Source organism: Diaporthe citri, assembly GCF_014595645.1.
Source record: "Diaporthe citri strain NFHF-8-4 chromosome Unknown scaffold_1, whole genome shotgun sequence".
In the NCBI taxonomy this organism is placed as follows: Eukaryota; Fungi; Ascomycota; class Sordariomycetes; order Diaporthales; family Diaporthaceae; genus Diaporthe; species Diaporthe citri.
In genome coordinates, this window is record NW_025064846.1 from 4910891 (window position 1) to 4924629 (window position 13739).

At 54.8% G+C, this 13739-nt stretch overlaps 4 protein-coding genes across 4 annotated transcripts; 1 reads left to right on the top strand and 3 right to left on the bottom strand.

The window, feature by feature from the left end:
* Positions 1-1573: 1573 nt before the first annotated feature.
* INS49_001345 (uncharacterized protein) lies at positions 1574-3076 on the bottom strand (the record flags this gene model as incomplete). The annotated part of the gene is made up of 3 exons (XM_043162175.1): positions 1574-1579; positions 1638-2177; positions 2384-3076. The coding sequence occupies 3 exons, from the start codon at positions 3074-3076 to the stop codon at positions 1574-1576; spliced, it is 1239 nt and encodes a 412-aa protein (XP_043030681.1).
* A 2158-nt stretch (positions 3077-5234) lies between these two features.
* On the bottom strand, positions 5235-5802 carry INS49_001346 (uncharacterized protein; the record flags this gene model as incomplete). The annotated part of the gene is made up of 2 exons (XM_043162176.1): positions 5235-5242; positions 5316-5802. The coding sequence occupies 2 exons, from the start codon at positions 5800-5802 to the stop codon at positions 5235-5237; spliced, it is 495 nt and encodes a 164-aa protein (XP_043030682.1).
* Positions 5803-7762: 1960 nt separating this feature from the next.
* INS49_001347 (uncharacterized protein) lies at positions 7763-8969 on the top strand (the record flags this gene model as incomplete). The annotated part of the gene is made up of 4 exons (XM_043162177.1): positions 7763-7768; positions 8056-8618; positions 8691-8770; positions 8848-8969. 4 exons carry the CDS (start codon positions 7763-7765, stop codon positions 8967-8969), a joined length of 771 nt encoding a protein of 256 aa, XP_043030683.1.
* A 1608-nt stretch (positions 8970-10577) lies between these two features.
* INS49_001348 (uncharacterized protein) lies at positions 10578-12449 on the bottom strand (the record flags this gene model as incomplete). Its single annotated transcript, XM_043162178.1, has 1 exon — positions 10578-12449. The coding sequence occupies one exon, from the start codon at positions 12447-12449 to the stop codon at positions 10578-10580; it is 1872 nt and encodes a 623-aa protein (XP_043030684.1).
* Between the last annotated feature and the right edge of the window lie 1290 nt (positions 12450-13739).

The following is a 13739-nucleotide window of genomic DNA, read 5'->3' on the forward strand; positions in this document are numbered from 1 at the left end:
ATCCAAGATGTCGTCGTCAGTCGAACATGAGAGGGAGTGAGAGATTTGCCGTGTGGAGGTTTCCAAGGACCAATAGGGCCAGTTAGCCCAGCACGGAAGCAGAGTTGGCCTCGGTTTTGTCGCCCGCAAAGCTTTCATGACCCCTCTCTGCGGTCAGTGATTCGCCGTCGGTGACAATGGGGGAAGAGATGATATCTGGGCCAGGCGAGGAGAGGTGGTGCTTGGCCTTCCGGGCGCTGCGGTGGGACAGGGAGCAACTGCAACCAACCCCACCCACCATGCCCATTGCGCATCTCAGGCATTCTGGCCCATCTCGGTACAGCAGGTCCAAGGCCGCCCTGGTCGCATTGGGGGCCACGGGCGCCGAGGACGGTTAGGCGGGATGGTGGGATGCAATCTCATGGTGCCCTGTTGGTGATGGTCGACGAGCAATTGGATCAATGGCAGTCGAGTGCATCGGAACTTAAATGCGGGCGGCTATGTATGTTGGCTGATTGGTCCTTGGCGCTGCAGGGTGGGCCAACATGCTCTGCGTCCCGTGTGCCCAAAGCCCTGTCCCCCTGTTGCTCCTTGGCCCTCACATCTCGATTCGGCATCGGTAGCATTCGCTGAGGGACTTGACGATGCCGCCCGCCCAGCTCCATCCGCGTCTACTTTGTATCCCCGAGCCGACTATGGCATGACCACATTCATGTGTCGAACGATCATGAAGAGAGCATGCGCGCCTGGACGTTGACTTTTCACACATTTTTGGGGGACTGCTCCATCTTCGCCGTTGTTGGCAACGACATTGCAGAGGTAGGTACCTGAGCGAGGACCATGCGACGTGATCGATATGCAAGGTAGGCGAGCACCTTTCAGCGACCGACATCTGTGTCCCCTCCCAGTCGCAGGTGCCGGGCCAGTCACAGTCACATTGATCTTGCGCCTGAGTGGGTAGGCTAGCACCGACAGACTGGATCGCTGCCGCCGTTCTGGGTCCTCGCTGAACCTTCACATTTGTTTCCATCTGGCTTCTCTGATAGGCAGGCTAGAGTCTTCGCCACCCAAGCCGGCTTTGTCTCGATCACCTGGTTCCTACCACATAGCCAGAGAGCTTCTCTCTCACGTATCACACAGCATGGCAGTCTGCTGCTTTCCCACAGGCCAGTCTAGCCCTGTGATTAGGTTTCACCCAACGCCGCCTCGGAATCATCCGTGACGACGATCCCCGTTCCCGTCCATCAACCTCACCTCACCTTATTTTTGACCTCACCTCATCGATGCTACCAAACAGTGCAGAGGCGCGGGCTGCAGATGGCGCTGGGATCACCAGGCACGAAGCTGTCACCTCATAACTTGAACGTCTCTCTCAGAAGTGCCAGAGGAACAATAGATCCAGTGTGCTGTATTTAGCCCCATCCTTGGAGCATACGTAAAGGGGGCTGACTCCTCAATCTTCCACAGCCAGTTATGAAGCCATCCATGTGAAAATGTCCGAATCCTATCCAGTAACCATTAAAATGCTGCCATTATCATCCAGTCAGGCCGGCCAGAGATCCAATGAGCTTTGTAGAAGGGCAGCGATCTGTCTTCATGACTACCACGGCAGTGGCAGAAGGAAACATGCAGTGTCACCACAACACCAGACTACTCACATCAGCGCTAATGCGCCGCCCTTGTGCCATCTCTGCGAGCACTTTTCCAGTGCCCAGACTGAGTGAAATACCCCACGGACCGTGACCTGCAGCCAGGAACACGCCGCCTTTAGCATCAGGGCGCGTCGCGATGCCTTCCTCCAGGTGCTCGTCGTCGATCCTCGAGATGATAGGGGTGCCGTAGGGTGTGACTGGCCGGAAACAAAGCCCCTCCCTCACAACCTCGAGATCGTCGACCGTGCCGCCCTCTGGGCCGAGGAGCTTGGCAGCCACTTTCTTAAGCTCGTTGATAGCTTCGCTGGAGATTGGCTTCTCTGTCGCCAGTCTTGGCAGGGGAATGGCGTCCGTATTCAGACCAGCAACGTAAATCTGGCCCCCAATGCGTGAGAATATCTCGGGCGAGAAGCCTGTCTTGCTCGTCGCATAGAGAGCATGGCATCCCTTGTTCTCCATCTCTACAGTCCACCGGGGTGACTTGAGGACTAACGAATGGCCCGCCAGGCTAGAAATGGGCAGCTCGCTTTGTGATTTGGAGAACAGCTATCCAGATTATGGAGTCAGCTTTTGAAGGTTTCTGCCGTGGAACTGTACTGGACGTGACCGAGACACCAAACTGCCGGCTTATGGCCTGATCTTGGAGTTGCAACCCCGTTGGAGAGATGCACACCGCCAAGGCAAGTTGCAAGGTGGCAAGCAAGGGAAGGAACATGTTGAATGAAAGGTGGAAGTAGTCTCCGGGAGCTGACCTCTTTGAATACCTGCGGTGACCACGCACCAGCCGTGATAATCAGCCTAGTGCAGGGGACATCGGTCTCAGTGGACGATTGTATATCGGCAATCCTGATGCTGGAAAGCTCGTCCCGGACGTCCTTCATGACGGCGATGGCCTTGGCGTGCTGGGAGAGCTGAACGCCATTCTCGAGACATTGCTTGAGCAGGAAGTGACACAGCTGAAACGGGTCGACCTGGGCCGTTGTCCTGTCATCGCCTATTGGCCGTACTGTGTCGCCATCCTCGCGTCGCAGCCATGGCGGCAGTACACTGTGGCCGTCGGAGCCGTTGCTCGCAAAGCCAGAAGCGGCGTCGGCCCTGCTTGTTCCATAACGTAGCCAGTCCTCTCCCCTCTGGCTTTTCTTGCCGCGGGACTGGGAGGCAGCGGTGTAGCTGAGGGAGGTGCTCCGGGAGTAGCCCCATTTAGAGGCACCATCGTGAAGCTCTGCTAGTCTCTTGTGCTCGTCGAAGCTCAGGGCGGCCAGGGAGGAAACGCCGGTGCCAAACCAGTCCCTTGCTAGGAAACCACCTGCATAGCCAGAGGCCGAGGCGAAGAGCTCCGGGGAGGGTTCGACGAGATGGATGGTGCTGCCAGGTTGGTGCCTAGAAAGGTAGTATGCCGTGGACACCCCAATTATGCCAGCGCCGAGAATGACGGTGTCTGCCATTTTAAAAATTCGGGTGTTGGTGGGAAGTGGTCACATCAGAGGTCGGGCTATGAAGACCGTTGAGGAAGCTGCTGGGGTAAGACCAAACAGCGAGGCCGGCCCGCCTGAGGAGACGGCAACTGCGTCCGCGTCTGCGCCTGCGCCTGCGTCTGCGCCTTTCGTGTTCGGGCTGCTGATTGGGCTACTTGCCAGGCAAGGCAAGCCGACTGCGCGTGCCTGCTGTCATTTATCAACTTCCCATTGATGACTGTCGGTCGTTGTGCTGGGGAGAAAGGCGAGCCGAGCGGGTGGTTGAGATGAGTAACAGCGACTGCGGCGGTCGAGGTCTCGCCACACGGCGGGGTGTGTGTGTGTGTGAGCTACTTATGTGAGCTGCGGCATAATCATTACTGACTGCACTGCATGCCTGCCCTCTCCCAAAGCCCAGTCCTGTGGCACGACCTCGCACATGGCAGCGATCTGCACGAAGCTATACCAATCCCTCGTCTGCCTGCATCAACATGTGCCCTTCAGCAGATGCAGAAGCCCAGGTTGGTCATCCGTGGGCAATGGCGTGTTCGCCCGGGGCCCTGGGCTGGGCTGAGCACGACAGCTGCAGGCCTGCTACCTAGCCTGGGGAGGCTCCAGTTGAGCACTATGGCCGGGCGTTCTGGCCTGAGTCACTGGCCTTTGTACTTTGTCTGGCGGGCAACTCCAAGCAATGCCATACGTTCCCATTGCTGGCTCACGGCTCCGGGACGAGGTTGAGCAGAGGACAAGACCCTTTGCTCCCAGGAGAAAAGTCCATCACCTGCAGAACCGTGGATGATTTGGGCCAATTTGCACAAGGTGTAACCAACGTTCAGAGGTCGACCTGAGAGTGTATGCCTGTCGCATGCAACAGACATCGCCGTCCACACGCCTGAGTGCCGGCATGACAGCAAACCCAGCCCGAAAACAAACCTTCATTGGCCCCAAGAGGCACGGTGGTGATATAATCCGGACGGCCATCTTCTCAGAGTCTCATCATACTCTACAGGCACACCACTCCGCTTGTTGAAACGCCATAGCAAGGCCACTGCATACGTGAACCTCGGAACCGCAGCCAAGGACAATGGATGGTCGAACCGGAAGGATGGTACTGTTGCTCGCTAAGAGAGCTGACGGCATGAGACGGCCTTTGGGTTCTCGGTACGCGAGGCGACAGAAACAAATGTCCGAGGGAGGCCCGGTGCCATCTGACCCGCATATCCCGCCCATGTGTGGCTTATATCAAGCTTTTTACGGTTCCTACCTGCCGATCGCCGCTGATTCGTCCTGCCTTTGTCTTCGCCGCTATCTTATTAAGACGGTTATGCTTGACCTGCTCATTCTTACAGGCCAGCTGAGACTGGCAGTCAGGGTAGAATGGAAAAGCTTACGCGGCCAAGTGTCAAGATCAGAGCGCCCCATCATCATATGCTGATGCTGTCAAACGTATCTTGCGACTTTGAGGTATTGCTGAGCATATCAGACTACGGCCGATCTGGAAAACGATCAAGTCAAGCTAAGTGGCCACTCCACGGGCAATACACTGGCTCAAGGAAAAGACTGCACGGCTGCCAACTCGGATGGTCAACAGAACGGACTCGGTGTGACAGCAGATGCGGCTTGGCCTTATCCCTGACGCCACTCAGCCTACACACACTGGAACAGAAATAGACCGGAAAGCACGAAGCTGTCAGGTCGCTTCAGGTACACACCATGGGTTCTCGACACTCGTCTCCTTGCTCGGGTGCATGAGCATTGAGCTCGAATTTTGGATGCGAGAAAGAAAGCCAGAAACCTCCCATTCTTGATACACTTGGCCCACTTACTTCAAAAGCTCAACTAAGATACTCCGGTAACCTCTTGGTCTGGATTCCCGATTTCTTCTCCTCCACACTTCAAAGTCCAAACCCACCACGTTCCTGGAACTTGTGCTGCAGTCGCAAATGTCTACCTTCTGTCGAGGCAGGAGTGTCTGCTCCTGAGGTAAAATTGTTTCATTAAAATGACTTCCATACGAGTACTTAGTTATGGCATCCCAATACCATATTCAGGCCCGTGACAGCCCTTCTTGCCATTTGTGCACATATAACCTGGAAGTTCACAGTCCCCTGGGCAATTTCAGGGAACTTGAATTGTTTAAAATACGCTATTATTGATCTACTGTGATGGCTCTGGATACTTAGTATCACATATCGCCAGTATGTCGGTGACTAGTGATGGGAATGGATACCAGCATCCTTTTCCAACTTCCGGATCCGAATTCTGCCATCTTTGGTGATACACATGTCCTGTTCACGAAGGACGTGGTGAGCGTGGAGCTGCACATAGCTGCTGAGACCCTTGGTCATTTCGATGAAGTTCTCAACCAGTTCGTACTCGGCGTAGATCATCTGGGAGTTCCAAATCATCTCCTTGTCATCCCGAAGGCTAGAGACGTCGCGATAGCATAACCAGACCTCGGTCTTTTTTACGCGGTGTTTGCGCTTGGCTTCTTCCACCTGCTCCTGTAGATATTCGAAAGTTTCTTTCATATGTCCTTCCATAAGGTGGGCGAGAAACTTGTCGCAACGTGGCTGTCCTGCCCTAGGAGGGTCTTCGAAAGAGAGGACGATGCCGACGGCTATGCCCCCTAAAAGGGGACCTGTTCGGAGACCAGGGCCGAACTCTCGGTCTGCAAGGACTTCGTCCCGCCCGACTTCCTTCATGACGCTACACATTTTGTGTCGTTCGCTTCAAGGGAGTTATAGTGCCGGGAAGGTGTTGTTGCTCTCGTTTTCGACTTGGTGGTGCCAAACTCAGGAAAGTTTCAAGACCAGATAGATCATAATAGGCTTGGATTTTTGTTCAAATAAATCGGGAAGAGACTCGAGTCCTTTGAACAGTGCCGTTCTGCAGACAATACCATTGTCTGTTCAGTGACTAAAGGGATTGTTCTCATCACAACTCATCCTTTGTCAGGGGCCGATGCAGAGGACAGTCACAACGTCCCACCAGCATCCACTGCCCGAGGCACAGCATATTCAATTCTAGTGCGGCCGAAACGTCATTGATTTTAGACAAACGTACATTTGTTGCATTCCAGAGCGAAAATTTCGCCACGTCAAATAGCTTCAAGGGATGCTCGAAGTACTGGGTATTGGCCTGGACAGTTGAATGGACCGGGCCACTTATACGTCTCGAAATACATGCCGGTGGCGGAACCTTCAATGATGGTCCATGAATCGATGATACTGATCCCTAAGTAGGAAGTCCATCCCAAGTCTTGCATTCAGTGATTAACAATTTCCAAGTTGTCTCGTGTCAATCCGGGTTTCTGGATACTACTACAAACGAATAATGTGTCACGAGTTCCGTTCGCAAGAAGCAGGCCCTGTTTTCCCAAACGAAAGCCATCATGTAGACCCGTAGAGAACCTTGATGTTAATTCCCTATGTAGGTAGTCATCTCCGTCATGTCCTCTCCTGAAGTCCCGTGCGCCAACTTACATCTCAATCCCAGCCCAATCGAGTTCAAAAAAGTGCCCTCCTGTCAACGATCATAGGATGATGATGTTCAGCGCGAAGTGAAGACGTATTTCTCAAGCATCTACGCCGGGCAGCAGTACTGGTAGGGGAGGTGCTGTGGGGAGGAGACGCGATCAGTCTTCGTAAATTTTTGCCGAAACCTGCAAAGGGTATCGCCAAAATGGGATTCCCTAGGGAGACTCACGTTGATGCAACTGTTGCAGCTGGTGACGGGAACGGAACACTCAGTGCAGGTTTGCTCCTTGCAGCAGCGGTAGTCGGCAAGGACGATGTTGGTCATGCCGACGGCGATGACGAGGACGACCTTGGTGATGTTGAGCTGCATCTCCGATAGCTTCTCGGAGTGTAGATACAGTCTGTGTGCTTGTTTTGGTGGCTATTGGCGACGGGATTGGTCTGCTTGCTCGCGTCTGGTTGATGCGGTTATTTCAGTGGGAGTTGAAGAAGAACCAGCAAAGAAAGGGAACAATATTCGGCTTTGTATGTCTCTTGCATCATCCACCCACCCCTTGAACAGTGAAGCTGGGGAGTGATAAGCCAAGTCACGATACAGCGTGACTCTACGGGGGCGAACCGGTGAAACGACACCGGATATTTCAAGATGAATGAATCAGGGCTAGTCCTGGAGAGCACAAGTTCAAGTATGCACAGAGACTTATATGTAAGTACGTGAACGGCAAACTTTAGTCTTCAGTTATTTATGTTTTATGGGGCACTTGATTCCCAGCGCCCATCAAATTTACGACTGTTTAGTATATGTTGTTGCTGTATCCCTCAACTGTTCATGAGCAACAGTCCGTCTCATTCTGCACTCCCATGTGTCGCCTTGTCATGTGGTTATGTGGCCGAGTCTTCGTCCCTAGACGCAGCCCAGGGCTTGTCGCGGCAGCTGGCTGCTCTTTGGCAAGTGTGTACGACTGGCTTCACCGTCAAACTCCGTCCCCATGATCTATTTCGCTGGTGCGGGCCTGAAACAAGGGAGAACCCACAATTGGATGACGAGACGTCTACAGAATGTCGCCGTTATCAAGTAGAAGCAGCGGTGCAGGATTGACAATAGGAAGGAGAGCTGGGTTTTGAAAACCGGGGGAATGCTTGCAGGCCTTATTCATATCAACTGAGATTGGCCTTTCAGCCGCGCAATATTTAAGGAATGTATGTCTTGAAGAACTAGGTAGTGCTTTCAGAAATGGGTGTTACTTGATGTTATCCATCTTAAAAATCAGTCTCCGAAGCGCCGAGTTCGATACAGCCCATGCAAACTGAGTTATTACAACCCACGAGCATCATTTCGAAAGACTTGAACCTATGAATAGTAATTCCATTTCGGCCTTATGCTCTTCAGTCTCCTTGGGGTCTGAAGCGATAGAAGTTCCGGCTCTCGAGCTGCTAAAAGAAGTCATCTTCCTTTGCCTGTCAAAATTGTGTGCGTGAGGGAATCGGCAGGTCCAGCTGTTCGAGCACTACGGGACGCTGGACCGGCACCTGGCGCAGAAGGACGCGAGGCACGTCGTCATCCGGGGCAGCCGCGAGAACCACCGCGAGCTGCTCAAGTACACGCGCTGGCCGACGGGTGACTTCCACGCCGACACCTCCTTCGAGGTCAACCCGCGGTCGTACTCGATGCTCCGCATGGAGGAGCACCCGCTCGTCGGCGGCGACACCGCCTGGGTCTCAGCCTATGGGCTGTACGACGCGCTGTCCCCCGCCATGCGTCGCTTCGTCGACGGCCTGCATGCGGCACACACCTCGCGCCTGCAGTACGATACCATTCTCGACCTCTGGGGCACGGGACCGAACCGCGCCCCGGTCGATTCTCACCACCCGGCCGTCCGTACTCACCCCGTCACCGGGCTCAGGGCGCTCAATGTCAACCCGGGCTTTGTAACGGGGTTCGCCGAGCTGAACAAGGTCGAGTCCGATAAGCTGCTTGACTTCTTTGCCTACCACATCCACTCTGCGGACGACCACTATGTCCGCTGGAAGTGGACCGTAGGTAGCGTGGCTATGTGGGACAATAGGCAGGGAAGTGTGAGCTCCTGAAGCTGGGTCTCGTTATCGTGCTGACGCCTAAGCTATAGATGTGCCGTACATCGAGTCATCCCCGGCCGCTATGAAGGCAACAGGAAAGGGATCAGGACGACTGTCTTTGGGGAGAAACGTAGGTAGCACCACATCATTGCTACTCACCGACCTACAGCATTGGACCTCCATGTGCTAACGAGAGATACCGGTCAGCGTATTTCGACCCACAGAGTGAAGGCCGGTACGAGAGAGAGGAGAGGCTGAAAAAGGAAGCCGAGCTGCGGGAAGACACGAACGGCCTTGAAGCCGCGGCGGAAGATCATCCGGCTGCGTAGAGAAGTGCAACGGTTATCGCGCTTGCCGCGCTCTGCATTGTCTTTCTGCCGCGTCTTGATTGCACGTGGAAATCGCGATCTTTTGTCTGTGCCCTCGAGAGAATAGGGCAAGGTTGCGTGGTATTGTTACATTGGGCAGATGAGTAAATTTGGTACGCAAACTCCACATGGTTGGTGCTACCCGGAATTGGATTCGATACGTGTATAGCCTAGATTGAGGCTCCCACGCCTGACGGATTGACCATCTCCGGGAGCCAGGTTACTCACCATCTGTGAGGGGGGTGTCTTGATAAGCACTTCAGTACGCAAACTCGTCAAGCGGGCAATCGGGATCACGCAGCGTGACGACGACAATGCAAACTCGAGATCCCCAACACTATGCCAAGCGACCGTTGCAAAGAAGTTCTCTGGACCCGCAAGCTAGAGAAACCCCCACCCCTATTCCGACGCTTGTGGAAAGACCTCATTTCCAGCAAGCGCGGCTTGGGAGCTTGCCTAGTATTACGCCAAGCCCACGATCCTCCCGAGCGAGAACAGACGGGCCCAGGAACCCCCCCGGCCCCCTACTACTACGTTAGCTACTCTCGTCTACAAAATGCGCAATCGCGACATAATGTCAGCAACATCGTGCGACCGGGAAATTCCAAGTGATGTGAGAAGATAGGGAGTGATGAGATGAGGGAATCTCACCCTGGCCCTCCGCGTGTCATGACCTCCCCGCCTGGGCGGTCACGTCCTCGTGGCCACCGGGCCGACTGCATGCATCTCCAAAGCCATGTGTTTGGCAAGAGTGTGGGAGTGAGTAGCAGTACACCATGAACCAATTTGAGGTCGCAGGGTCGACGGCCCACGAAAAAAAAGCAAGCTTGCCATGCCAGCCAAGCGGGACCCCGGGCGGCTCGGTCGCCAGGCCACGGACGCAATGACGAAGGCGGCTGAGTAACGGCGGGCCGCTGGACCGACCTCACCCCTCGACTGCATGTGAGGTCAGACAAAACAAACAGACGGACGAGGCAGTAGACATTTCAAGGAGCAACGTCGTGATCACGGTGGGAGCAAGCGAGGAAGAGGTCAAAAGTTATGATGAACTTCAAGAGAAGTGATATTACAGGGACAACCAAAATGATGTGCCCCTGATGGATATATACGAGCTGCGTACAGCGTGACTGGCTATGTACAGGCGAATGCCTTCTATCTCCTCTAAAGGCTCCTTCCTTCTTGGCCAAAATGAACAGACCTTCCATAACTCCAAGCGCAATGCATCTGGGGATATTCGCGAATGGCTGTGATGACACCTCCTCGACATGTCTGAGACTGAAGATTACCCTCCCGTGCTCAACTAGCTGCCGCTTCAGCTTCCTCGACTCATCCTCCCTCAGCCAGATGTGTGTGTGAAATGCAAAATATAGACAGAAAACGCAGCAAGGCTGTAGACCACCAAAAAATCTGGATCACCAAAGAGGTCCACCAAAATGAGGGTGCTGGGTACCGGTCATAAAGATGTTAGAAGAAGAGAACCCCCCGTCGGTCAGGCCGTAAATCGTAAACCATGGCATCGTGACTGTTGTTTCTGTTTCCGCGTCGGAAAAGAGACTTATGTACACGGATTTACCAGGTAAAGCTTTCCTCGAAAAAGTCGACGACGGTGTTCTCATCTTGCACCTGGCGCACGCCGGATCTGACATCGTCAGCCAGCGCGCCAGGGCCACAGACGGTCACGGCCATGGCGCCCATTTGCTCATGAACCTCCTTGCGGATCAGGAGCGGGACGTTGGGCCGGCCGGGGAACATCTGCACGGTTGTGCTGGCGGAGACGATCTCTTTGCTGTTCTTTGGTCTCGTGATGAAGAGCTTGATGGTCAGAATCTCCTTACGATTCGGCATCCGGAGCACCTCGTCCATCCAGGGCCTGATCCATTCGAGCGATTCGTAGTCGCGAACGATCCAGATCAATGTGATGCGACGAGTGGCGACGCTGCCGTTGTTGAACCCCTCGATGAGTGGCCTCAGGTAGCTGAGCTGATGTGTGATACCAGTCGCACCAGCAACCAGGACGGCATGTCCGTAGCTGTCCAAATCGTGGTGACCACCGTATGGGCCCTCGAAGGCGGCCCTCATCTTGATTGCGCGGCTGCCGGCGTCGGCGGCCCTGTTGTAGAGGTCTCGCGTGAGGCCGGTCTGGGCACCGATGACGAATGAAACCGATGTGGTTGTGTTCCTCCTCAGAATCATGGGCTCCTTCTCGTCCAAGGGCAGCTCCTCGGCGTGGTGCTCGACCCATGCAATGGAGAAGGGGTGGTTCTCCCAAGGCTTGATTCCCGCAAATCGAATGTAGGCGTGCGAGCCGGGCTTGATCTCGACGTGGCGAGGCAGGTGCATGGTGACTCGGGTGCACTCACCAGGCATCGGCTCGACAATTGCCTCGGTGAATCCCCGGTGGGACCAGTTGCAGTAGGTGAGGCGGATCATACGGGCCAGGCGGTCGAACATCCAGATGGCGAAGATTGCAATGACCCAAGGAAGCTGGGGAAGACCCGTGGGGATCTCGGTGGGCGTCAGGCAGTGAACCAGCGTGCACACGAAGGTGATGAAGGCGAGGATGATGTGTGTGTTAAGGAAGGTCTCGTAGAAGGCGTGGCGGATAGGCGAGAAGGACAGGATGAGCAGGATGAGCATCGCCCAGGTACCTGCAGTTCCAGACGCGATGAACGGGTCATACAGGCAGCGATCCATCAGACCCGACCACCCAGTAGCGGCCATTTGCACAATGGCCCAGACCAGGAAGTGAATGATGATCTCGACAACTGACAGACGACCGAGCCATCGGTGGAAGAGGTTGTAGGTGTCGAAGCTGATCTTGAGCCATGAGATCATAGGGTTGTTGCGACCGGCGAAAATGATCAGAGGGACCATGTTGACGGCGCCTAGGGTTCCCGATCGTCCTCGGATCTCAGCACACAGCGCGTACTTGTTTTCGTTGGACCAGTTCAGGTAGAACATGTAGACCAGGTTGCTGACTGTGTAGATGAAGAGAAGGATGAAGTGCAGCCTCGAGGGCAGGGTGCCCATGTTCATGGCCTTGGAGAGTCGGATCTCCCGGTTGTGTCGCTTGCCCCATAGCGGTGCGTAGATGAAGTCCTTCTTGAAGCTGGGCATCCAATGGGACTGGGCATACTTCCAGTAAGTTTGCCTATCGCCCTGGACCGACATTGCCGAGACCTGGCGGATGTGGCCCCAGACGACCTGGAATATCCTGACGGCCAGGATCGTGAAACCGAAGATGCCCAGCGTCCACCACAGCATGTCCACAAAGACCAGGTTGTTAACCTGGTTGACACCGTTGAGGCCATGGGCATACGGAGAGATCGTTGACATCGGGTCATCGCTGTCGGTCGAGGCGGCTTCCGCCTCCCGGGAGAACAGAGAGGGTGTGGGGTCCATGTGGGCGAGGGCGGCGAACCTGCGCCGATGGAATTCCATCTTTGTTAGGTGGGTAGGATGGTGAGACAGATGAAATTCGGGTTGTTTATGAGAGAGATGTTTGAGCCTTGTCCGTCCAGTCCTCGAGGCAAACGGGGTGGTGCTCCGAATCTATAGCAAGATCCGCGTGAAACGTCCCTGCCTAGGGCCTCCCGATTCAAAAAAGGCTATTGTCTTTGGGACGGAGTGGCGGACAATAGCATTATGAATAGGGACAAAGAGGAGGGGGGGCACAATAGGGTTGGGATGGTCCTTTGTGGCGACTGTCTCATACGAGGGCGACGAGACAATATCGAAAGTCAGCCCACTGGGACAAAGAGTCGAGTCACCCTTTGTGAGTACCGGAGCAAGCAGGACAGAGCAGTCAGATCGGAAGTCGAGGCCGTTGGTAGGCTGGGCGCAGCGGCGGTGGATATTGGTGTCGAGATGCCAAGGCCGTCGCGGTCAATGAGAGGCTAGGTTGTCCGGGCCGGCGGATAAGATGGTTGATTGCTGGCAGTGCAGGTGTGGCAGAAAGGACCGTGATTGCTCAAATCAGCGCGGGGAGCCGATATTGAGTCGATATGAATGTCGTCTTGGAGAGTGGCTCGCCTGTGAAAGTGGGCCTTGCCGTGGCGTGACGCTGTAGATGAATAGCGGGCGAAGGTTTAGACAATCGGCGGTTTTTCAGACAGGCGCGGTCGGCAGTCGCAAGCCGCAGGTATTCCTTCCAAAGACAAATATGGGCGGGTTTTCGAATGAGCGAGTGAAAAGCTAGCACCGCGGGAGCAGTGAGTGGCTGGTGGGTGTTGATGAGTTGACGTCGAACGAGTGTAACCGCCGCAAACGACGAGCAAGTTGAGGCTGTCGAGGCAGCGTGATGGCGGTTGACGGGTGAGTTGGAGTGGTTGCGTGAGTAAAAGGGTGAACGGTTGCCAAATGAGTCGACGACAATTGACAGGGTGAGGGAAGATTCGGATGGCCGTCCAAGACAAGGGGCAAGTTATCCACCGTCCAGCGAAGATCAACAGAGCTCAGGCCAAGTCTTGCTTTTTTTGGTCGAAGAAGGTTTGGGAGGGGAGGGGGAGGGTTGAAGATGATCCAGATCAACAGATCAAATGTGTGTGTGTGCGCGCGCGTGTATTGAGAGAAGATTGGACGTGCCACCAATGATGTCGCTTCGCAATACGGGACACAGCAGAGCACAGCAGAGCAGGGCCACACACGAGAATCGAACTGACCAGAGGTCCACAGAATCAAAAGCGAAAGAGAGGCTTGCTCGGGGAGAGCAAGGAAGACGAGGGGATCGCC